The sequence below is a fragment of the Andrographis paniculata genome, unplaced genomic scaffold (genome assembly GCF_009805555.1).
Source record: "Andrographis paniculata isolate CXL003 unplaced genomic scaffold, ASM980555v1 Contig57END, whole genome shotgun sequence".
NCBI lineage: Eukaryota > Viridiplantae > Streptophyta > Magnoliopsida > Lamiales > Acanthaceae > Andrographis > Andrographis paniculata.
This window is the reverse complement of record NW_026137592.1, coordinates 2,245,002-2,269,392: the sequence shown is the minus strand read 5'-3', so window position 1 is coordinate 2,269,392 and position 24,391 is coordinate 2,245,002. Positions and strand designations below refer to the sequence as shown.

At 33.5% G+C, this 24,391-nt stretch overlaps 5 protein-coding genes across 9 annotated transcripts; 3 read left to right on the top strand and 2 right to left on the bottom strand.

The window, feature by feature from the left end:
* Nucleotides 1-872: 872 nt before the first annotated feature.
* Nucleotides 873-4,950, top strand: LOC127257335 (uncharacterized). Its single transcript, XM_051283712.1, has 4 exons — nucleotides 873-2,278; nucleotides 3,125-3,266; nucleotides 3,377-3,518; nucleotides 4,377-4,950. The coding sequence occupies exons 1-4, from the start codon at nucleotides 1,903-1,905 to the stop codon at nucleotides 4,704-4,706; spliced, it is 990 nt and encodes a 329-aa protein (XP_051139669.1). The 5' UTR covers nucleotides 873-1,902; the 3' UTR covers nucleotides 4,707-4,950.
* Nucleotides 4,951-5,830: 880 nt separating this feature from the next.
* LOC127257499 (peroxisomal membrane protein 11A-like) lies at nucleotides 5,831-6,957 on the top strand. Its single transcript, XM_051283954.1, has one exon. The coding sequence runs from the start codon at nucleotides 5,886-5,888 to the stop codon at nucleotides 6,654-6,656; it is 771 nt and encodes a 256-aa protein (XP_051139911.1). The 5' UTR covers nucleotides 5,831-5,885; the 3' UTR covers nucleotides 6,657-6,957.
* Nucleotides 6,958-8,965: 2,008 nt separating this feature from the next.
* LOC127257519 (lysophospholipid acyltransferase LPEAT1) lies at nucleotides 8,966-15,125 on the top strand. Of its 3 annotated transcripts, XR_007839990.1 has the most exons (10): nucleotides 8,966-9,632; nucleotides 10,076-10,195; nucleotides 10,306-10,343; nucleotides 11,153-11,217; nucleotides 11,362-11,430; nucleotides 11,939-12,072; nucleotides 12,483-12,623; nucleotides 14,079-14,142; nucleotides 14,469-14,713; nucleotides 14,788-15,125. XR_007839990.1 is itself a non-coding variant. In XM_051283980.1 (9 exons), exons 1-9 carry the CDS (start codon nucleotides 9,132-9,134, stop codon nucleotides 14,486-14,488), a joined length of 1,152 nt encoding a protein of 383 aa, XP_051139937.1. In that variant the 5' UTR covers nucleotides 8,966-9,131; the 3' UTR covers nucleotides 14,489-15,125. The 3 variants fall into 3 exon arrangements, 2 of the variants coding, with proteins under 2 accessions (XP_051139937.1, XP_051139936.1); XM_051283980.1 differs by having other exon boundaries at nucleotides 14,469-15,125; XM_051283979.1 differs by lacking the exons at nucleotides 14,469-14,713; nucleotides 14,788-15,125 and having other exon boundaries at nucleotides 8,968-9,632; nucleotides 14,079-14,461.
* Nucleotides 14,981-16,574, bottom strand: LOC127257521 (ricin B-like lectin R40G3). 2 transcript variants are annotated; one of them, XM_051283982.1, is made up of 5 exons: nucleotides 16,314-16,574; nucleotides 15,962-16,229; nucleotides 15,733-15,855; nucleotides 15,421-15,649; nucleotides 14,981-15,316 (listed from the first exon to the last, which is right to left on the bottom strand). In XM_051283982.1, coding segments are annotated over exons 1-5 (801 nt in total). In that variant the 5' UTR covers nucleotides 16,493-16,574; the 3' UTR covers nucleotides 14,981-15,314. The 2 variants fall into 2 exon arrangements, with proteins under 2 accessions (XP_051139939.1, XP_051139938.1); XM_051283981.1 differs by having other exon boundaries at nucleotides 15,962-16,570.
* A 3,399-nt stretch (nucleotides 16,575-19,973) lies between these two features.
* On the bottom strand, nucleotides 19,974-23,510 carry LOC127257518 (probable protein phosphatase 2C 55). Of its 2 annotated transcripts, XM_051283977.1 has the most exons (6): nucleotides 23,218-23,510; nucleotides 22,014-22,799; nucleotides 21,218-21,518; nucleotides 20,948-21,097; nucleotides 20,430-20,720; nucleotides 19,974-20,309 (listed from the first exon to the last, which is right to left on the bottom strand). In XM_051283977.1, the coding sequence occupies exons 2-6, from the start codon at nucleotides 22,643-22,645 to the stop codon at nucleotides 20,295-20,297; spliced, it is 1,389 nt and encodes a 462-aa protein (XP_051139934.1). In that variant the 5' UTR covers nucleotides 22,646-22,799; nucleotides 23,218-23,510; the 3' UTR covers nucleotides 19,974-20,294. The 2 variants fall into 2 exon arrangements, with proteins under 2 accessions (XP_051139934.1, XP_051139935.1); XM_051283978.1 differs by lacking the exon at nucleotides 19,974-20,309 and having other exon boundaries at nucleotides 20,531-20,626.
* Between the last annotated feature and the right edge of the window lie 881 nt (nucleotides 23,511-24,391).

The following is a 24,391-nucleotide window of genomic DNA, read 5'->3' as shown; positions in this document are numbered from 1 at the left end:
CATCTTAACTCATTATTTGATGGGTTTAATGTACTTTTATTGGTGTTTTTTTCTTTTTTTTTTTAAACACAAATTCATATTCAAATAGAGAACATTTTTTTTTTCCACAAAATATTAAATTCAAATTCAAATAAAAAATTTAACTCAAAATACAAACCAAACAAATATGCTGTGTTTAGTTATGATTTCAAACTTATCTCAACATTATTTAACTAGAATTTTCAATTAAAATATATTAGTTTTATCTTATAAAATATCATATTAAAATAATATTTAAATCAAAATCAAACTTTTTAAATAAGAAAGTAAATACTATGTTTAATAAAAATAAAATTACAAAAACAGACTCAACTTAGTGTAAATGTAAATTTAAAAATTTAAAATATAATAAAATATAAATATTTGATGTAAGATAAAAAATATATATATATATTTAATATAGTGTTTAAAAAATTACCATTAACAAATACCAAGTATCCAATTTTATATATATATATATATATATATATATATGAAGAGAACATTGTTGAAGGGTGAGAGAAGAAAATTAGAATTAAGTTTGAGAATTGAACTTATGACATATTATTTGATAAATAAGAACTAAGTAATCGAACTATATATTTATTTTGATATAAATTAATTTGTTAATATATTTATTGAATTATTTTTAAAAATTATATTTAATATTATCTCAGTCCGGCTTTAATGGTCTCATTTACTTTTTGTATTAATATTTAAATATTAATTATTATATCAAAATTTAGTACAAATTAAAAAAATTACAAAAATACTCCAATTAGTATTTTATAATACTAATAGAAAGATATTTGTATAAAAAAATTATAAAAAGAATATTTTTAATATTATAATGACGTAAAAGAAAAATGTGATCCGTAAAGGCGCAGACGAAAAGAGTATATAAAATGGGCTGCGTCAAGCACGGTCTGACTTTGATAGGTAACACGGCTGGTTCATATTGGGCTAGATACGACACAAAATTTTCTGGACTCAGGCTTAAATACTCCCTCCGTCCAATTGAGAGGTTGTTATTTTTTATTTTCGTTCGTCCCAAAATAAGGTTATAATTTTCTAATTTAGTAATGGTACTACCTACCTAACATAATAAATACTATTTCAACTTACAATATATTACATAAGTGCTATTACTTTTATATTAAACTATACTAATCAGGTATTTTTGTCATTTTTACTGTAATATAATATAATACTAATATTAAAAAATTTAAGTGAAAAAACAAACGCTATCCTTACAATGAGATTGAGGGAGTATAATTTTTTATCAAATTTTCGGATCGTGTCTATTTTTGAAATAATAAAAAAAAATCACGCGTAGCCTTTGCCCTCCACTTGCTGGGGCCCATCCGTCCGTTAGCCGTTGTTTGTTACTTTATTCAGCTGTAGCTGTAGTGGTGGTGTTTTCGTAACGGTAGAAAAACTTGCTACCAAACACGCCCTTACCCTAATCACCCAATCTGACTCTGACTCTTAGCCTAATAAAGCCTTCCAACCCTTTTCTCATTCCAACCCTTACCTTCCCATTAATTTATTTCTAAAAGATACTAGTACTACTATATATTTGTATTGTTTTATTTTATTTTATTTTTATAATATAAAATTGTATTTTAATCTAAAGATAATAGTTAAAATATGAAAAATGAGCGAGGGCATAATCGGGACATCACTCATAATATAGTCAGTTGCGCTGTGACACGTCAGCAAAGTAACCGGCTACTGGGGGTAACGGTATCCAAACAGTCCCCCAAATATTTAAACGGTTGGTTGTCAACTCCGTTCTGCTATTTTCCCTCTCCTGAATTCTTCTCTGCAGAATTTTGCTTCTAATATTATTACCCTAAAGCTTCTCTAATTTTACAACGCGAAATGCCGGCGGCGATGACGGCGGAGGAAGCGGGCGGACGCTGTTTGGTTCTCGGTTCGGCAGGAAACCGTGTTCGGGTTACGGAAGAGCGGAGGCGGAAGAAGGAGATGGCGAAGAAAGGAATTTCTCAGTCACAGGAGAAACCAGTCGCCGCGGCGGAAGCTGTTCTTCGGTCTAATGGTTCGGCGAATAGCTCTTTAGAGTCTTCTTCTTCGTCTTCCGGTGGCTTGAATGTGAAATCTGGTCCGAGGAGTGTAATATATAGTAATAATAATGGCGTTGTTAAAGCTGAGAGTGTTATGCGAGATGAATCTCTGGCGATCTCTCCGGCGGTTCCGCTTTCGTTTAAGCGTTGCGATTGGATCACGCCAAATTCCGGTAATTTTGTTTTATTTTCTGCGTTTAACTTTTTCTGGCTTTTGAAAGCTTGATTTATGCTATTCATGTTGCGACTTGCGAGTATTAATCCTTTTTATTAGTTTAATTTTGTATTATGGTGGTTGTTGTTGTTCTTCCTTCCGCATGCATTGTCTCCTACTTTCAATTGAATTGATGAATTGTGGAGAAAGAGAACTTGTTATAGTTGAAAATCTCCATCCTCGTTTTTCGTGTGTCAATCATCCTATTCATTGTTATGGAAATTGCTGGTTGCATAAAACTTTTGGTTTTTTTCTTCCTATTTTCCACTAGAAACAATTTATTGCAGTGAAGGAGGTGTCGGATCTAGAACTTTCTTGTATTGTCTAGATGAAAAACGCAGAGCTAATGGACTCCTCCTTGCCTGAAAGAAAGAATTAGTAGCTCAAGTTCACATGATTTTCAGTAAAGCAAGCTATAGACTACTCAAAATACAAAGACATTCAAACTAAGTGATAGTAATTAAACACTTCCGTGAAAAGGTTTTTCTCATCCTGAACTGGTTACCTCAACACAGAAGTGTACTGAATGCAATTGCACATATCATAATATGCTTTGAAGTACTTAAAAGTTAAGCAGGATTACTATGCTTTTTATGAATAATAAGTCGATAGCTGTATGTATGTTGACAGTTGATCAATAACTTGCAAAACTAAATAGAGAAAACACTTGATGCCATTAGAAATGATGATCATGTGTTACAGCTGAAGAAGGAACTGTCAAATTTACGACAACTATAAACAGAGCTATTCTTTTATTTTGAATGCCCAAAAGCCCTGTACTTAACTTTTGCATTTTAATCTGCAGAACCACTTTATACTTATTTCCATGATAAGGAATGGGGAGTCCCTGTTCATGACGACTCCAAACTCTTCGAGTTGCTGGTTTTATCACAGGCATTGGCAGAACACTCGTGGCGGGTGATCCTAAGCAAGAGAGCAGTATTTAGGTTCTTGTTTGCTACTTTAGCTTGAATGAACACCACCACATCTCTGATGTTTTTATGTGTTTAATTATTCATTCCTTTTCTAAAAACATTTCGACCAAATGTTTTTCCAGAAAGCTCTTTGAGGACTTCATTCCAACATCAGTAGCAAATCTTGATGTGGGTAGACTGCTGTCAACACGAGTCCCCGGCGGCATGTTGCTGTCTGAACCTAAGGTTCGTGCAGTTGTCGAGAATGCAAAACAAGTGCTCAAGGTAAACATAGATGGTTGTTATTGTGCTGACAGCACATTGGTAATGTTATTGACATCACATGACATTTATATATATAGCATATACTATATAGGGGTGTCAAAATTAATTCCGACCCGAAAAACGGGGTTTGAGTATTTCGGGTTAAAAACTCGGGTCGATCCGAACCCGAAATGAAAAAAATTCGTGTCACGTTCGGGTGGGGTTTCGGGTTGACCTGGTAACCCGAAATATGAAAATAAGGTTGGATTTCGGATTTGTATTTCGGGTTGACATGAAATTATTTATTATTATTATTTTTATTTTATAATTTTATATTATTTTAAATATAAAATAATAAAAACTAAAATAAAAATAATTTTTTTTAGTTAATTTAATTTTTTAAAAGCTTTCAGGTTTGTTTCTTGTCAAATTTGTTCGGGTTTCGGGTGACTTGAAACTAGATCAGGTTAATCTGAACCTGACCTGAAAAAATTTATGTTGGGTTCGGGTCTAGGGTTTCGGGTCAAATTTAGGGTTCGAATAGGGTTTGAGTTGACAGTTTCTGTGTTACTTTCATGGCTCGACCTGATACGAACACGACCCAAAAATATAAATTAACACCCCTAATATTATATCATTAATTTCATCATATGATATACATTCATAGAGCATACCTCATGACTATAAACCGTCAGGGGATGGTTTCAATTAATACAACACATATATGCTGTGTTAATTGAAATTATTTGTTGTCGGATTAAATGGATTTTATTTGGAATGAGGATATGAGATCAAAACCAGGCTTCTTGTACAGTTATTATGTTCGATTGATATATATATATATATATATGCAAGCATAACATAATTCTTTGTGGGCAGATTCAGCAAGAGCTGGGATCATTCAGCAACTACTGCTGGCAGTTTGGGAGCCATAAAGCGACGAAAAGAGGGTTCCGGAACGGGCGGCAAGTGCCGGTGAAAAGTCCAAAATCAGAACAAATGAGCAAGGATCTGATGAAGAGAGGGTTGGGGTGCGTGGGGGCCACGGTTGTGTATTCATTCATGCAGGTAGCAGGTTTGGTTAACGATCATCTGGTCACATGCTTCAGATACACCCAATTATGCAACAAACCTCATCATCATCAGGACAACACATCTTCGGACACAAGACAAGACCACCACACCAATGTCGTCATGTCTGAATTATAATATAACCCTGCAGAGTCAATACTAAGATACACCAGGTGCACTTCTCCTCTCTCTCTCTCTCTCACTAATTGCTAAAATTTAACTGTTTTTTCATGTGTGTGTGTAACTAGTAAGTAGTATTTGATATTATTGGACTATTTGTTTTCTTCATCTGTTATTACTACGTTAATATTTGTGACCATAGATTATATTATATATATGTGTGTATGTTATGATTGTTTAGATGTTTTATTTTCGCTGTCTATAAGCTTTTTAATTTGATGATCCTTAATACATGTGTGTTCTTTGATATGTATATATATATATATATTACACTTCCTCTGGTAGTGACAGTTTATAAGAGTATTGATTAAAATACTTTCGAAAGTGCAATGGATTAAAATATATATTTAAATATTTTAAAAATTATATCAAAATTTTTATAATATAAAAAAAAAGAAATTATTTATAATTAATATAAATTAATTTTATTATAGACTTGGAGTCTTTACATATATAAAATTTTATTTATTTTTTTAGAATAAATAGATAGAAAAAGTAGTCTTGGATGATGTTATATATTATATAGTTAATTAAGTTATATTTATATTTATCAAATATGTTCTGATTTAATAAATTTTATTCAAAATAGAAAAATATAACAATGAATTGGAGTACATGGTACTCCTTCGTCCCAGCTAGGCACAGGTTATAATAAGTAATTAAGAAATGTATTATAGCGGCGAAAATTATAATAAGTTATTATAACTAAATAATTTAATTAAAATAAAAGAATTATAAATTATAAATTTTAAAATATGATTAAAGTAAAAAGAAATAAATTTAATAGGATGAAGGGAAATTAAAAAAAAAAAAAAAAAAAAAAGGGGACAAATTAAATTGACACGAGAGAGAATATGTATTTTAATTTTTTTTAATAAGAATGAAAACTACTAATAATAAAATCAATAAAATAATACGATAATCTATTATTATTAGGTAAGTCTTATTGCATGCATCAGATATCAAAATGGTCATTTGTATTGGAGAAAATATAAAATAATAATAACACATTAAACAGGGTGAAGATGACGATTGGCTCGCAGATCAAGATCGAAGGTGGTTAATATGTTTTGACATATAATTTATTTATTTATTTTTTTTTTATTGGGAGAAAAAATTAGCTTCTCCCCCAAATCCATGGCTGCCAATTCCCCAAACCCTAACCCCAATCCCAGTACCGATGATCGTAAATATCCTCCTCCGCCTTCCCCTGCAATTAAGCCGGTGGCGAAGGCGGACGGCAAGGATTTCCTGACACACCTCGAGATCTACTTAGCCAAGCGCGACGGCGTCGACAAGCTCCTCAAAATCTCGCGCTACGCCACCAAAGTCCTCCTCGCCTCCTCCATCGTCGCCGACCACCACCCGCTCCTCCCCCGCCTCAAATCCTTCGAAGCCAGCGTCGGCGTCAGCCGCAAGGCCTTCCGCCTGGGTAAGTTTGTCCAGGATATCAACGCCTTGCGCGGAATCGATTTCGCCTCTCGTTCCTCCTCCTACCTCTTCCTCTGCGCGATCGCCTATGGCGGTGAAGGTTTATACTATTTCGTCGAGCAATTGGTGTGGTTGGGAAAAGCCGGACTGATCGACAAGCGGCGTTTGCCGAAGCTGCAGCTGATGAGCGCCTGGTGCGAATTCGTCGGGTATTTCGGTAGCGTGAGCTTGAAGGTGCTTGAATTGAGGAAGATCGGTGAAATTGAGTCGTCGTCGTCGTCGTCATCGGAGGAGGATGTGAAGAAGTTGAGGGAGAAGAAGAAGATGAAGAGGCTGTCTGTGGTTCAGGATTTTGCGGATGCGTTGATGGCGTTGGCGGATATTAGAGAAGGAATTGCGCCACCGCCGGCGGTGATTTCCTCCGCCGGGCTGCTGTCGGCGGTGATCAGCACTCATAAGAATTGGGTTTCTTGCTGAGCTAGGTACGCAATTGATTGATTAATTAATTTTCTGTGTTGTGCTGATGATTTGTTGAGTTAAAGATTAGAATTTAGGGTTAGAGAGAGAGATGAATAATTGGAGAATTGTTGTTGGTTGATTGGATGAACAGAGAGAGAGAGAGAGAGAGAGAGAGAGAGGTTTAGGTAAATTGATAATGGAAGAAGAAGAAGAAGATGATGATGATGATGATGAAGAAGAAGAGGAATAAGAATTGGAATTGGAATTGAAAGTAAAACATGATGCAATGTTGAAATGTTGTTAGCTGTTCCTCCTTTGATGTTCTTTCCCTCAGTTCATACAGGTGCAATATTTGTTTTTGACACCAGTCTTTAGACGGATAGTATTAAGTAGGATAATTTAGAAATTAAATGATGCAATTTTTTTATTTGAATGATGCTAATGGATAAAGTATGATTAATTATTTTTAATATTATAAAAATATTGCAAAGTGTATATGATATATCAAAATATAAATGCCAGTGTTTTGGGATTTTGGGATGGAGGGAGTATGTGTTGAAAAAGAAAAAACCTCAAATTTCGTATACCAAAAATTAAAAAATAAATCCGTCAAAAAATAAAATAAAATAAAATTGGTGATTATAAGTTGATATAGGTTTTGAGTACAGCACATAATCAATTTTTACTCTTTTTATACTTTATTTTTCAAAACATATTAAATTAAATATAATTTTCTTTTTACATAATATCAAATCAAATATATATATATATATATATTTTTAATTTCTAAAATTTTAAAAAATTTTCAAAAATTTATAGTTAAACTGACTCAATCATTTGACGAAATTTAAATTTAAATACTCTATGTTTTTATATAATTTATTTTTATTTTTTATTTTTGTTTGTCTTATTTTATTTATTTTGTTATTTTTTTTGAAAATATGATTATATATTTTAATCATAGTTTAAAATTTATATTTTACTTCTTTCGTCTCAAAAGAATGACATTGTTTTTCCATTTTTGTATGTGTCAAAACTATTGTCTAATTTCTTTATTTAGTAATCGTGATATTTACTTTACAATAAAATTATCTTTACTTTTTTACCACTATTCCTAATTATTTTATTAAATTACTTTCTTAAACATTTAAAAAAAGTAAGATACTTTAATATTTAGCTTATACTTTATACCAACTTTCAATTAACTTTATACCAATTTTCTATTAAATATATATTTTTTTTTTCTGTGCGAAACTTTCAATAAGACATCTTTTATGAAATGAAAATAGTATAATTTTTTAAATTTTAATTAAATTATTTAATTATTTACTTTCTAATTTTTAATATATAATTTATTTTTATAAAAATCTAAAATCAATATAATATTATTTATATTATCAAACAATTTTTTATACTGTATATAAAGTATAAATATATATATATATATATTTAAAATTAAAATATTAAACAAACAAACTTATTATTTTATAAAACATCAATCCAACCCAATTTAAAACCAAAACAAAATACTAAACTAAACAAACAAGAGCGACTTCCTCTAAATCAGCTCTTTCTTGGGTTGTGCTCAACAACACTTTTCGAGTTTTCGTTGCTGATTAATTGCACCAACAAATAAAAATGTGTATTTTGTCTTGTTACATTAAAAAATAATAAAATCGTATTTTAAAAAAAATATATACATTCTATTGTATTTTCAATCCATTATGTCATTATATATCATATTTTTAAATTTTTATCATTTTAAAATTTATTTATTTAAAATATTATATCAAATATTTATTCACTTACCTGAAAAAAGGAAAATATCTACGGCAACTTCCTTGGTGTCGTCTCCCACCGTTTTTCGTTGCCATCACAGTAATTTTAACAACTAATAAATATGCATATTTTATTTCTGATAATTTTTGTATAAAAAATAATAATTTATGATATTTTAATTAAATTTATGATATTTTTAAAATAAAAATAATAATTTTTTATAGAAAGAATATTAACTTCAATATTTTAAAAATTAAATAAAACCTAGCCGCAATATTCACCTTCTAGAATGTCTAACGAACAAAATAAAAATGAAAAATTGCTAATATACATATTTAAATAAATCTACATATTTGGTCCACTCTAATTACTTGCCCTAAATCACAGCCGCACGTACACGATCTAGATCTGTAATCTGACGGTCATAAATTGCGCTTCCCTTTCTACTTACGCTGCGCCAGCAGACACCGGAGCAGACCCCAAAAAGAGAATGATCACGCGCCGAGTCCCGTCACGGGAGCGCGTGGACATCACCTCCTCCCGATCCAATCAGTTCTTTCTTCCATCTTCATCCAAAACCACCGCACGAAATCCAGACCAACAATGGCTATATTACCAGAAATTATATATATATAGAAATTATTATTATCAAGTGATAAGCTGAAGAATTTCTATTGACTGGTAATACATATATATATATATATATAATCGGAGATGGAATCGGAGCTTAAAGCCCTAAATCCCCAAAGCAACGATCGTCACCCGGCGTCCGATCGGGACGACGGTCCGCTGCTCACGGCGGAGGCGAAAAACCCAGAACCTCAATGCGAGGCTTCGCCATCGAGTCCGAGTCTGGAAGAGATGGAGAAAAAATACGCGGCGTATGTTCGGAACGACGTGTACGGGACCATGGGGCTGGGGGAATTGCCGTGGGCCGAGAAATTCTTGCTCGGCGTGGCATTGGTGTTTTTGTTGCCAATAAGAGTGGCGGCAGGGACGACGGTGCTGTTGATTTATTACGTGATTTGTAGGGTTTGCACGGCGTTTCTGTCGCCGAGCAGGGTGGAGGAGCAGGAGGATTACGCGCACATGGTGGGTTGGAGGAGGGCCGTAATTGTCCAGACCGGCCGGTTCTTGTCGCGGGTTATGCTCTTCATTTTCGGGTTCTATTGGATTGGCGAATCCAGAAGAGCCGACGGGGAGTTGAATCATGAGGTTGATTTTATTGCTCTCTTTTATTGAACTTACAAGCTGCTTTATTGTTCTTTGTTTCGATTCAATTATGTATGTATATATGGCATTTGTGCATTTATTGCTAATCATTATTTTGTTTGATGTGTGAACGAATAAGTTCTTATTATGTATCTCTTCTGTCAATTTTTGTTTATCGATTCGGGTCCAGAATGGGAATGGATTTTTGACATGTTTTAATGGTCTATGGAAATAGAATGTTTGTTGTTGATGGATACGTTTGTCTGTCCCTGAAAATTAAGTTGTTGTTTTACTATGTGAGGTAACTAATTTGCCGTCAGTATTTTGGTATTTAAATTAGTGATATTGAAATGGAGTTGATAATTTTGGTAGTCGTATTTACTGAAGTGTTAGATTTGCATTGTTTGATGATCTATCAATGTTGGATTGTGTTTCGAAATTTCCAGATGGTATCCGGGGATCAATCTGAAGAGCAGGAGAGACCGGGGGTTGTCATTTCAAACCATGTATCATATTTAGACATTCTGTACCATATGTCTGCTTCTTTTCCAAGCTTTGTAGCTAAGGTAAGTTGATTTTTTTCAAATAATATCATTGCATACACTGTTGAAATTCTTCTGCGGTGCTACTAGATTTAACTGACACCTTTCTCTCTTTTGGTTATCGCGTGCTGTAGAGATCTGTGGCTAAACTTCCCCTTATTGGTCTCATAAGGTTGGTTCAGTTTCAGTCCCTTAAATATCACCAAGATCCCTATATATGCTTCTCATTCCGATATTCATTTACTGCTATGGTAAATCGTCAACCAATTTTGTGGTGGTGCTTTTAGATCTGTAAATGCTGTAGTTAAGTATGAAAAATCTTTAAATAGAGCTAAGATTTTCTAGATCTACAGGCTACAATACGACCGGCTTGAACTACTCTAAAATGGTTTTCGTGCTGTGGAATGCTTTGAATAATTTCTATTAATGTCCCAAATCCCACAATAATTTACTGTCCATGAACCTGGCCCAAAATTCATGATTATACGCCTTATATTGGTCGTTTGGATGTGAGTTAATTAAGGGTGTGTTTGTTTGGGGGTTTGAATTTTGAGTTGGAATTTCAATAGTAAAAATTTTGAATTTGGAATGGTTGTATGATATGATATAAATAGGTGTTGATGTGATGTTTCGAATGTAAAATTAATTTTTAGTATAATATAAAAAATAAAAATAAGTGTTTGATTTGATATTTTTAAAATGAAAAATTTGATAAATAGTTGAAATTTGGGAAAACCCCCAAACAAACACCCTAAATGTGTTAAGAATTAAGTGTTTCTATGTTTCCACTCCCACTCATCATGTTTGGAGTTTGATTCATCCATGGTATTGTTGTGTAATTCATCTCTCGTTGCCTATTTTCTTGCTATGGTCATGAACATGCAATTTTTTTGGATTCTTTTTCTTTCTTGCTGTGTATATTCTTAAAGGTATATATCTTCGCATAATGTGCCTTAGCAGTCATAAATTTTCTTATTACAGCAAATGCCTCGGTTGCGTCTATGTACAGAGGGAGTTAAAATCACCAAACTTTAAAGGCGTGTCAGGTAATTTTTGTACAAATTCTTTGGACACAAAGTTGTGCTTTGATGAAGGATGGGAATGACCAATTGGTTTTCTTTGTGAAATTTATGAAAACCGAAAGTCCAATCGTTTCAGGATTGAGCTCATTTTGACCTTTTTCACTTTAGGTGTTGTCAATGATAGAATCCGGGAAGCTCATCAAAACAAGCTTGCTCCAAAAATGCTGCTTTTCCCAGGTCACCTTTTGTTTTTCCACTCTCTTTCCTGGATTTTAATGCTTTATCATTTGATTCTATTATTCCCTTCACACTTATGGTGTCTTATTTCTCAATTCTCTGTTTGTTCTCTATTAATATCAATTGGGAGAAGATTTTGGTTTGTTGTTGTGCAATGGATTATGTTAATATGTGTCCATACTCTTATATCCTTAATTTTCGTTTGTTGTCGTGGGATGGATTATGTTAATATGTGTGCATACTCTCATATCCATTGTTCCCTAAACAAAGGGGCATGTTTTCTGGAATTTCCTTTTGAGGTTGCTGATGCTTTCAAATACTTAAAACTTTCTGTCGTGATTGGCGCATTGCATGAAAACTATGTCGTATTCTCGACTTCATATTGTGAATAAAGTTAAGATTGAATATTCCTTGAAGGTTTGGGTTTAATCGATTAGATCCAGTTTTTCAATTTGTATTTGTTCCTAATTTTTGGCAGTTATTAATTCTTATTTTGGCATTCGTACAGAAGGCACAACCACGAACGGAGACTACCTCCTTCCATTCAAGACTGGTGCATTTTTGGCCAAGGTTCCGGTACTTCCATTCATTTTGAGGTATCCCTACCAGAGATTTAGTCCTGCTTGGGACTCTATTTCGGGGGTGAGTTATTTATTTATTTATTTGAAATTATAGACCCATATTTGTATATGCTCTCGTGTGACTTATTATGCACCCTCTGCCTGTAATTTGATTTTATTTTCTGCAACTATCTTTGAATGCCATTGTTATGATGAATTGATGAATGATGGCCTCTTCGGGCAATCACCAACTATTCCATCCTTTCAATTACGCAAACCTATCTTCCAAGTTCAATGTTTTAATTATTTTAAAATTCATATAAAATTGTGTGAGTACCTTTGTGATTGGTTGCTGTTGTTTTTGCTTACTGTTATTGTAATCTGATCTTGCTTTGCACCTCCCCCACTGAACTACATTCATCTGATTCATAGGGATGTATGTGTATCTCAATGTTCGGTGAAATGATATTTACTAGTTTTGTACTTCTGCAGGTGCGCCACGTTATTCTACTTCTCTGTCAGTTTGTAAATTACATGGAAGTGATACGCCTGCCTGTATATTACCCCTCAGAACAAGAGAAGGAAGATCCAAAGCTTTATGCGGATAATGTTAGAAAGCTTATGGCTCGCGAGGTACATATTCTATTGCTTCTACTACCTGTAAATCTTTCTAGCAGTCGAACAAATTTAGATATCAACTAAGACGATGATCGTTTCAAAAGATTGAAGTAACTAATGGTTTTCAACTTAGCTTATGTTCATAACATTAGAATGCAGTATAAAATTTTTTGGTTCAGTGGAGTAAAGATATTTACACGTTCGATCCACAAAAGTGAGCATTCCATTAAGAGCCTTGAATGACTAAAATCAACGGTTCACATTATTTTGTTCTTGTACTAAAATTCAATTTGCAAGACCTGTTGAAGTTTGCGACATGAGGAAACTCCTCTGTATAAACAAAGGGTGTGTCTTCTTGCTTCGTAGTTTCTATTTTTTATTTTCGCACTATGCAATCTATTATGAATCTTTTTCTATTAAAAATCACTGTATCCAAAACTTAGGGTTTTTTTCCCTTTGTGATTTTGTGTGTTTTGATTTTGGATAAAATAGTTATTTGATGTGATGTTTTATATATAAAAAAAATGTTATCTTTTGTAGAGAATTGATAGGTTGCATAGTAACAAAACATCATCATAACAATAATAATAGTAATAATACAAAGAAAACAGGGCTTCAAGGTTTGATCACTTTGGCTTTGTGTTTGTATTTTAATTTTTAGGTTAAATAGCTGCTAAGTGTAATGTTTTGTATAGAAAAATAGTATGAGAATCGTGATTGCTTTTGTGTTTAAATAATAATTGAATATAATGTTTTGTAAGAGAAACTATTATTTTTTTATAGAAATTATGATGTGATGTATATTAAAGAAAATGAATGAAAACTCTAAAGAAAACAGAGCATTGGGTTTTCTTTACTTTGGCTTGTGATTGTGTTTTGTGTTTAAATAATAATTGGATATGATGTTTTGTGAGCAAAAAAAAATGTATTTTTTATAGGAACTGTAGCGTTGTATGGTACAAAAAGAATGGGTCTAGATAGGCTTCGAGTTTTGGAGCCTCTTGGAAATAATAAAAAATAAAAAATAGATGTTTGATGTGAAATAAATAGGGGTTGTGTTGTGGAAATAGAATTTTGGTATAATTTTTAAAATAAAAATAGGTGTTTAGATGTGTTATATTATGGAGAGAAATTGTAACGAACAGCGTTATAAACGAATTTGAAAACTCATGTAAATAGAAATTCATTAAAAATATTTCAAATCCAGATCACTCTATAACACCCCAGATTTGTTTGAACAAATACATGGATTGCGCATGAGATAATATATATATATATATATGTATATTTCCCCAAAAGACTATCCCATGAGCTTTTAAAATCTGGCAAGCTGCTGTTTAGATGATCCGTTTATGTTTTGTACTCGAAAAAGAATTGAGTTTAGAAAGACAAGAAATACGCATAGAGATTGTTTAGTTACATCATATGCAGAATAATATGATCTTATTAGCTACACTTGTTATGGTGCAGGGCAATTTGATTCTTTCGGACATTGGATTGGCAGAGAAACGAATTTATCATGCGGCTCTGAATGGTAATATTAGCATGCCTCCTCCTACTCTTTTGCACGAGAAAGACGATTGATAAATTTCATGGCCTGCCATGAATGAAGCCTTTGTACTAACAGTTTTTAAGTAGGAACCAATGTTGGTGGTCATACATTTTATCATACCATATGGAGGAGAGATTTTTCGTTAAGTTTGTGTACATACGACGTAATTGCCCATACACATCAGTAAATGTTACTGATGTTATGTTTGTGGCATTCATTGTTTTTCGGATTCTTTGAGATATTTTGGATTGAAGCATGTAAAAAACCCGAGTTTTTAAATCTGAACCATCTCTTTGGTGTTCCTGCAGGTTTGTTATGCCAACAATAGTTCGGGTTCGCCTCTTGTGTCCTACCCCATTTGTGTATATCTATCTATCTATATATATATCTCCGAAAAAAAAAAAAAGAAAAGAAAAACCCGAAAGCCAAAATGAGAAAAAGAATGAAAAAAAAAAGTAACTGTTGTTGTCTATAGCATTGTTTGTTAGTCTCCGGTGGTGGTTACAAAGGCGGGGTTTTACCGACCGGTTTAGATCACAGAGAAATGAGATTGGTTAGTTTTTTTGCCGACTATAGTAGATTTTGTAGCTTCTACAAACTTGGTTGATTCATTCATTTTTTTTGCAGATCTGTGCCTTAGTTTTTTTTTCATCACATTGTTGTCTTTCACAATAGAGTATGTTCTTTTGGGGGATTTTTTGATTGATTGCAGCAGGGATGAAGTTTGTTTCTTTAATTCCTTGCTTTCTTCAAAGATGAACAAAATCCCAAAACTATCCATGGCAAATCATCACTGCTGAGAGACAATGCATGTCTGAGATTTATACTAATCAGCATCTTAGACATGGATTTATTCATGTATCAAATTCGAGGAGGATCCATTGCAGGTATGCATAAAAAAAGATCACAATAGAGCAAGCAATCCTCAGACAGGCACGGGAATACAATACCAATACACAGTACATGGTGGTTCTTCCAACACCAGCAATGGCAGAAACAAGTCAACCACCACACCATAATACATAAAGGTAAGAAAACAACAATACAAAGCCAGGGATGATTCGAACAATACTAGCAGCAGCAGCAGCAGCAGCAGCAATCACAAGGTTTGTTTATTGCACTTCAGACATATACATATATATATATATATCCTATCCTGTAGATTATGAAGAAAAGGAATGAATGAATGAATGAATGAATGAGAGAGAGAGAGAGAGCATTAAGAAGAAGAAGAAGTAATGAATTGTTGTTAGTTCTTACAGTAGGGGACGAGCTTCCAGCGCTGGTTGTCTCCCTTGGTCCAATCCCAGAGAGAGATGGTGGTGCCCTCACGAACGCCGCCGTGATCCTTGTCGCCGTGCCACGCGTCGACGTTCAGCTTGATGTTGTTCACCATCCTTATCGCCCTGTAATTCTCCCCAGTGTCTTTGCTCTCCGTCCACAGAATCGATTCGTCCATTCTGTCCGAATTGTGATGGATCAGCTGAACCTGCATTCAATTTCAATTCAATCATCAATTCAGCAATCGATCGATCTGATGATAAAGTAAAAGAAGGTAACGAAGGTACAGACAGGGTGGGAAGGACCGGCGGCGTGCTTGATTGCCTGTCCGGTGGCTTTGTTCACCAGAGCGAAGCTGGGAAACCCTTCTTCATCCTTAACCCTAGTGCTGAACTTCTCATCTTTGTACCAGTGCTGTATTTATTTATTTATTTATTTATTTATTTAACAGAAATATATATATATATATATATAAAAGGAATTGAGAAGATGGTCGGTAGGGACGACCGGAGCGGCGGACCTGGTGGGGATCGGAGGGGTTGTGGCGCGTGAGGATCACGCGACCGTCTCTAATGGCGAGGGAGAAATTGGAGCCGGCCTTGCAGTACATCCTGTAAGTCGGTTTGTTTGCGAATTCGGAGAGGCCGCCGTGGGGGTCTTCGCGGTGGCCGGGGAAGTGAGGCCGGTGGTCGACGGCGGGGGGCGGCGGCGGTCCGCCGGGGTAGGAGGAGAAGTTGGACGGCGGGGGTGGAGCGGGGTACTCCTCACGCCTCGGGCCTTGGTGGGAGGTGTGGACGACTTCCGGCGGGTGGCCGTACGCCGGCGGCGGCGGCGGAGCGGGGTACTCTTCGCGCCTCGGGCCTTGGTGGGAGGTGTGGAAGACTTCCGGCTGGTGGCCGTACGCCGGCGGCGGAGCGGGGTACTCTTCGCGCCTCGGGCCGTGATTGTCCCTGCCGTAAAACGGCGGCGGAGGGGGCTCTTGGAAGGGCGGCGGCGGCGGGTATTCCGGGCGGTCGTCCCTCCGGTCGTGGTGGTGGTGGCGGCGGTCCATGGCGGCCGGAGAAGATTTGGGGGTAGCGGCGAGAGTGAGGAGTAGAGAATTTAATTCTGGGGAAGAAGACTTTAAAGAAGATGGATGGAGAGTGAAACGGCGTCGTTGCGACGCAGATACACGTGTCGTGTTGTGGTTGGGGACGTGAGGACAAGTAGGTGTCGGGAGGGACTAGAATTCAAAAGGGTGATTCATGGGAGCTCCCGGGACCACAGCGGTCTTTACTTAATCGTGTCAACTTCTGAAAGGGTGTATTTGGAAAATATTATATCTTGATGTTTGTTCAGAAAAAAAATATCACAAATGATATCATTAAAATTAATTAATTAATTTTAATTTTATTATAAAAAAATTAACTTTAGTTCTATTATAATCACAAATGATTTTGACCAGAATTTCGATGGATTGTATTTATCTTTTCATGCATACTCAAGAGAAATTGATTCAGTTTTGTTTTGGAGATCAAAATAATTAGTAATTTATAGGATTAAAATTATATATATTCAAATATTTATTGAGATTAATAAAAATAAATGGCTAGTTCATATATTTATTATCCTCTACTACGTGTTTAAAAGTCTAACATGCACCCTTTTTACATAAAATGGGTATTCAACGTGTAAAAACAAACAAACAAACAAACAAAACTAACGTGTAAAAAGAAGGCATCGCAAATATCAAAGATATAGTAGTATTTGAGAATAATTCGATTTTCTTACCATAACTGTAAATATAAATGCCAATAATGGGGTAAATTTGTAGCATTTTAAGTAGGGACTCAACACAATTAAACCTTAAAAGGAAAATTGAAATTGATTTTCGATGCATATATAATATGTATATATATGTGTTGAACAACAGCTCACCGATAGTTAACATTGACAACAAATTATTTTATATTCATATAATACAAACACAACACATAATATAGTCTCATATACTCCCTCCGTTTCAGAATTATAGTCTTAATTGGGTTGGACACGAGATTTAAGGAATATTGATATTACATTGGTAGTTGGTAAAAAGCATAAATAAAAGACTTTTTTGTCCTTGTGAGTGTATTAGTGTAAAAAATAGTGTCAATTATGTAATAAAAATAAAAAAATAGATGTAATTTTATAGTGATACGGTTATTTATGGAAATAAGATTATTGTTTTGAGACGGACAAAAATGGTAAACAAGACTATTATATTGGAGCAGAGGAACTAATACAAGTACAATTCATTTAATCATATAACATTCACTTGTACAATACATGTATAATTAAAAACAAACAATACATGTCATTATTACAAATAATATATGTTATTTTTAATAAATATTTGTGCTGTTTTTATATTTTAGGAGTGTCGTATATAAATATATGTGTATATATATAATTGATTTCGATATTGATAGAGCTAGAGCTAGGGCATGACGTGGGTTATATTGAAAAAAACATGTGCAAGTGCAACAACGACAACCAAATCACCTATCATCTTACGAAACTCATACAAATAATAATAAATAATAAAACGCATTATCATATTGTGACCGATATAAAACCGACATACATAACATAACATAATTAACGTATTGTACTCTGTCCGTATCATTTCTATTTTCCTAAAGTATATTTGCATAATTTTTTAAATGATTGTCTTTTTATTATAAATTAATAAATTTGTCCTTAATTGTATTATTAAAATTAAAAGTAATAAATGAATGAAGGGTAAAATGTAAAATTTATGTTTAAAAAATAAAACAAGATAATAGTTATTGGAAGTCCCAAATAGTAAAGTAGAACATTAGTTTGTGAACAGAGAGAGTAATATTGTACAAAAGATAGATACATAATACTCTCTCCGTCCCACTTCTCATGTCCACTTTTTCATTTTCGTCCGTCCCACTTATTTTGGCACCTTTTCTTTCAGAAAATAATTATACATTTTAATCTTATTTTTAAAAATTCAATATATAATTTTTTAAATTTTAATTATACTAATCAATTACCTTAATATTAATCTATAATTATTTTTATTATACGATAATTATTTTCACTAATATATTTTTAATTATTTATTAATTATATCCCTCTTAAATTCTCGTGTCACGTTTACAAAATATTCGGAGGGAGTAGAAGATATGGGTATAGATATATTATGGGTTCACTGACATGTCAACGTGTCGAATCCTATGCCCACTACTCATCAATCTAAATATTCAAATATATATATATATTCAATACAGGTTTAATGGTGTGAACTGAATTTATATCTTTCAAATGGATTATATATATATATCAAAATATTTACATTAAATTAAGATATAATGATTAATATATATAAACTATCTACTAATTATATATTTAAATATAATATTTGATAAATACAAAGAAAAAATAAATGTATATGCTTTAAATGAATTGAGAGAGTATATTGTCAACTCTCATAAAATGCAAACAAACAAATGAAAAATATTATGATTATTACCAACCAACACGATTTTTCAAGTATAATAATAATAATATTAAATATTATTATTATAAACCGGTACTATATGGCACTATTTAAAATGTTTTTAAAATAATTAATAAAATAGGCAAAATTGTGTACAATTCTCATCTGATTTGAAAAGTCTAACACCATACTTTCTCCTGATTTAAAAGTTTTACACCATTTTTTCATATTTAAAAAATATTGTATCAAAATTCTTAAATATTTTTTAAAATACAAAAGATTGCATGCCACTTTTAAATCATAAAATAAAAAAATAATAATAATACAAGACTTGTTGAGTTATAAGTAATATTGCTAATAAAATAAAATATTTTATAATCAAAAGATTTTGAGTAATATAATTGAGCAATCAGTCATACGGTTAAAGTTCATCCACGTGTTGAAATACACATTTTAGATAATGTTCCTTCCGTCCAAAATGTTAATTTAATTTATTTTTATCATATAAATTTAAAATATATTAATATTTCATATATACAGAAGAATACAAAAAAATATAATTAGAGTGGTGTTTGTTTTTTGTTTTATTAATTTCAAATATAAAAAAAAACACCACAATTTAACAACAAAATTCTTAATAAATAAAAAAATTATATTTTCACATAAAACATTATATCAAAATATAATTATATTTTCTGGCGTCACCGAAAAACAATATATATATAATTATATTAATTAAATTAAAAAAGTAGATATATTAACTATAAGATGATTTGGTCTTCGGCTAGCCGCTGCGAGTCCCACATCATAAAAAAAAATTAAAAAGAATCAAGAAAATAAAAAAAAATTAAAAAAAAAAATTCAAGAAAATAACACAAATCAAAATAATAATTAGTATTATTTTTAAATTATAATCTGTCCTATTTAAATTTTCATTTCCAACTAAGGATACTGCATTCAAATATTAACTCTAACCATTATTCAACCTAAAAAATATCAAATAAACAAAGTCCAAATTTTCAGAAAATGCTACAAATTATCATACCAGTGATTATATTCCATGTAATTGTCATCAAATTTTCTATAGGGTGGAGTTGTGTATACGCGTCTCTATCCATCTATATTCCTTTTATTTACAAAACATCGAATCACAATCTCATTTCTTTTCCTACCAACATTTATCTAAACACTATGTTCTAATACTTATTTGTAGCCAATAACACATTCAGATCAAGCAGAAACATATATGTACACAAAAGAACCTCCTCCGACAAAAAAAAAAAAAGATCGATAATCCAGCCAAGAGAGATCGCGAATTACCTGAAAACAATGACGCCCAGCAAGTTGGAATACTACGCATCGACTACATCCCATTTCCCTGCACAAGAAAAAGGTTACATATACGTCGAAGATTCCCCAACCAATAGATAACAATGCATATATGATGTAAAATGATATCTGCATTTGTGTGTTTGTGGGTAAGAGAGAGGGATTTTACTGTATGGTGATCGGTAACATAGGATACGATGACAGTGATGTCATCAAGCTTTCCACCATAATACCGGAATCCGGCTTCTTGTGCGGCTTTTGAGAAAGGAGTTTGCCTGTCCTTGTCCCGTGCGCGAAGTTGCGCCAGCTCGGCTATCTTCTGGGCAGTCACCTGAGGCCCGAAGCCAGCTCTCGCTGCCTGAACCACTAGTGCAGTAATTTCATTGTTATACAAATTGTCAAAGAGGCCATCAGTTCCGGCAATAATAACATCTCCCGGAGCAACAGAGATGGTAAAAACCTGGACAAATAATGTGGGAGCCATTTTGTTATTAAACCACCAAACTACAAACAAATAGTTGCGAGGAAAAGAACAATTAAATTTGTTTTAGCGAATTCGAATAGAGAAGAATGCATAAACCGAGATCGATGTAACTATGAATACCACATGCAATTTTAGTAATTGCTCATCACCGAAATACTAGAAATAAAAGTGGGAGAAAATAAAAGGGTAAACTGGAGTCATACTTGTCCAGAGCCCGGTAAATCCCCTGCATTGCCACTCTCCAGCTGATATGTAAAATTGAAATCGTGCAACTGAACCGGAGATCTGAAAACTGTACAGCCCTCTCTAACTACCATAAACCCACTGTCCCCTAAATTTATGGCATGTAGACCCTATACAAAATGAGATAATAAAGCCAGTAAATTCGAAGCTATGAATTAATTTCGAATGTGTAACAGACGAGTTAATTGTTGAGAAAATTTTATGTAAATGAATGTGTGCTTTGACTAAACCTTATTGGTGATAGCAATGATACAAGCAGTGGACGAGCCATTTGCATGTGTGCTACTGTAGGCTTTCTCCAGTACCCTAGCTGGATTTACAGAGCCCCTCGGTTCTTCTTTTAAGGCATTGATCGAATTGAACATAAGCTCCCGAGAATACTTCCCAGCATCAATTCCAAGATCAGCCCATCCGCCCACACCATCAGCTACACCAATAGCATGTTCATCCGAGCAAATGAAATGAGCATCCTCCCCACCAGTTTCTTCTTTGTCGGGATGGGGCAGATAATACGATCCTGAATTTAGTTTCCTGTAAAACGGCATGTTCCATAAATAACCTATAAAAGAAATTCGGGCAGAAATACAGCAATGCTTTATGATCTTGTCAAACATCTTCACAATCAGTTCCAGCAAGTGAAGGAACATCAGTTGATTGGTCTTACAAAAAATATGGCTTTCAAACATGCATATTCTTGCTCGTGCATAATCTACCAAACAGAGTAATCAATTTCACTCATATCACGTGCTATATTAGAAAATAACTCTACCATGACCTGGAAAAAAAATACAAGACAGTGGGGTGAATGAAATAATGGGTATTTGCTGCAGTGAATTGTGTGGCGGCGCAGATATAAAGTAGTTGTGATTCTATATAAGAGTCTAGATTCACCACCGTCTCCATTATTTCAAGAAAGCAAGGGTAATTACTATGAAGCATTTCCCGAAAAATAAAAGAATTCCAACAAACCATTGCTAAGATAAAGTTCATCAGATTAGAAGTTTTGGTAAAGCGAAAGGAACATACAGCTCAGGTGAATTTGCAGAGCTCAATTGTTGCTCCTCTCTTGTAGTGTTATAAACCGATACATGGCCAGCAGCGCTAGTAGAGTAAGATGCAGATGACAAGATATGCAGTCCCTTAAACCCATATCCACAGAGTTGCTTCCCATTTTGATTTGTCTTGGAAACACAGTTCATGGAACGCCCATTGAGCCGGAAGCCATTAATTTGTTCTTCACTTCTCCAGCTCATGGTAGGTTTTAGAAAATTACCAGGACGCCTTTCTCTGCAAGAATAACATCCTGCTATGAACGATCGAGCCTGCCTGGAAGTAATAATGCACTCACAAACTGCTGATCCAGATCCATAAACAGCCATAAACGCCTTCCCTGAGCTGATACTGAAATCATGGCAACGTTCTGATAGTAGGGTATTATAGAAACGTCCAAAAACTTGAAATGAAGGCTCCAATGGAAAACACAACACAGATCTTCCGGATGGGAAAGAATTAATAAGCCTCAACTGGCCAAACAATACATTGCCTTGGCCAGCTAAATTATCTTCCTGATGCCGTATCCTATGACCAATTCCAGATGACAATCTTCCTACACCATTTCGGATTCCATTAAGATTCCTTGCAAAATAACTAGATGCCATTTCCCTTGCTTGAATAAAACAAATCAACGGCGTATTCGTTGCAGAAGGTATGACCACAAAGAAAAGAAAGGTTCATCACTCAGAATGCATCTCCTCAAAATCGTGCAACAAAGCGTCTCTCTCACTCCAGAAATTCTGGAGAAAGCAAAGAAACCTGACAAATGTAGCCACAGACAACGTAAAGCCAAACATGAGAAATTCAAAGTCATGTGAAACTTATGCCATTTGGTCTGTAAAAACATTTCTTAAACAGCAACTAAATAATTGCCATGATTTCAGTTCTATCTAAATTACAGGGAAGAACACAGTTTGTTATTCATCCAACGAACTATCGCATCAAACTCCAATGCCATTTCAGTTATACTTCGTTTCGAGGGTTCATTGATTCGATATCTAAATTTAACATATATATACAAATTTATACCTATTGATTTTAATCTTCGCCACTTCACCATAAAACTCTACGATACCTTAATCCTAGATTGAGGTGCAACCACAAAAATTGCCTCCAGAATCATCAAAATCGCCTCTCGCGGACGACAAAACAACAGAGTATGAAACAATAATCTCACCTTCACAATCGCCAATGGACGGGAGAGGTGCTGGAAGGAGATGTCAATAGCTCTTCAACGACACCACAATGGATTCCTGAATCTCGCGAAAATTCGTTTAATAAAATTGATGAACGGCTGAGGAGCGCGGTTGTTGGTGAAATGGAGAGTTAGAGGCTTTCCAGGAATCGAGGGATATGGTATAATTTGTCCTTCCCTCGGCAACGAACGACCAACCACCACCTGCAGTCTGCAACCTTATCAAGGGACTCACAAATCACAATCGGAAATAGGGTACTCTTCAAGGAAGGAATGGGCATTGGCCGATGGACAGCCATGGCTGACCATAAATACTTGATGAAAGGAAAAGACCATCGTGCCCCTTGAATCCAGCCAGTATAGAGTGAGGACGTCTTCTGGAATTTACGCCGCACCATCACTATCACCATGTTAGCCTTTTTTTTCTGTTTTTAGTTTGACTATGTCACACAGTATTCTATCCGTTCCATATTAATTGATATGATTTTTTTTTATAATTGATATTTTTTTATTTTGAATAAAATTTATTAAATTAAAATATAAAAATATCAAATTTACTTAAAATTCTTTTTTTTATATCTCTTCTATGAAAAAATATTTTTATTTACTTTAAAATTTTATTATTTTATTAAATTAATTTATATTAATTATAAATAAATAAATGTATTTTTTATTTATTTGATTATATGAAATTTTATTTTCTATATAATATTCATATTACATATATATTTTTATTGCGATATAACTTTTATTTTAATAAAATATTTGAGAATCCACAACCATTACAGTACAAATCACGCTAGACGAACTATATGTGACAGATGATCTGTAAGCTTAAGGAGTTTGAACACATACCTTATGATCATAAATTCGTCTCTACACTACTAGTTCATCTCTTGCGAAATTATCATAGCTTATTTTAGTTAATTAATAAAAATATTTTTATGCAGTTTTTAAAATTCTAAAAATGATGATAGATTTTTTATTTTTTATTTTTATATAATCTGCAACTGACTGTAACTTACTAGAAGTGTTTGTCTTTTTTTTTTTTTTTTTTTTTCCCCTCTTACATGAGCATATTTTCATATACTTATTTTTAAATGAGGGAAAAAATTCGTATAAATAAATTTTAAGAAATTACAAATTAAAAATAACA

Coding starts and splice junctions, on each gene's coding strand:
- LOC127257335 (XM_051283712.1), top strand. CDS start 1,903: ATGCCGGCGGCGATGACGGCGGAGGAAGCGGGCGGACGCTGTTTGGTT. Junction 2,279..3,124: donor TTGGATCACGCCAAATTCCG/GTAATTTTGTTT, acceptor TTTAATCTGCAG/AACCACTTTATACTTATTTC. Junction 3,519..4,376: donor ATGCAAAACAAGTGCTCAAG/GTAAACATAGAT, acceptor CTTTGTGGGCAG/ATTCAGCAAGAGCTGGGATC.
- LOC127257518 (XM_051283977.1), bottom strand. CDS start 22,645: ATGGCATCTAGTTATTTTGCAAGGAATCTTAATGGAATCCGAAATGGT. Junction 21,098..21,217: donor TCATTGCTATCACCAATAAG/GTTTAGTCAAAG, acceptor CATTTTGTATAG/GGTCTACATGCCATAAATTT. Junction 20,721..20,947: donor ATTTACCGGGCTCTGGACAA/GTATGACTCCAG, acceptor TTATTTGTCCAG/GTTTTTACCATCTCTGTTGC.
- LOC127257499 (XM_051283954.1), top strand. CDS start 5,886: ATGGCTGCCAATTCCCCAAACCCTAACCCCAATCCCAGTACCGATGAT.
- LOC127257519 (XM_051283979.1), top strand. CDS start 9,132: ATGGAATCGGAGCTTAAAGCCCTAAATCCCCAAAGCAACGATCGTCAC. Junction 9,633..10,075: donor ACGGGGAGTTGAATCATGAG/GTTGATTTTATT, acceptor CGAAATTTCCAG/ATGGTATCCGGGGATCAATC. Junction 11,431..11,938: donor AAAAATGCTGCTTTTCCCAG/GTCACCTTTTGT, acceptor GCATTCGTACAG/AAGGCACAACCACGAACGGA.
- LOC127257521 (XM_051283981.1), bottom strand. CDS start 16,492: ATGGACCGCCGCCACCACCACCACGACCGGAGGGACGACCGCCCGGAA. Junction 15,856..15,961: donor ACCCCTCCGATCCCCACCAG/GTCCGCCGCTCC, acceptor AAATAAATACAG/CACTGGTACAAAGATGAGAA. Junction 15,650..15,732: donor CCGCCGGTCCTTCCCACCCT/GTCTGTACCTTC, acceptor AATTGAATGCAG/GTTCAGCTGATCCATCACAA.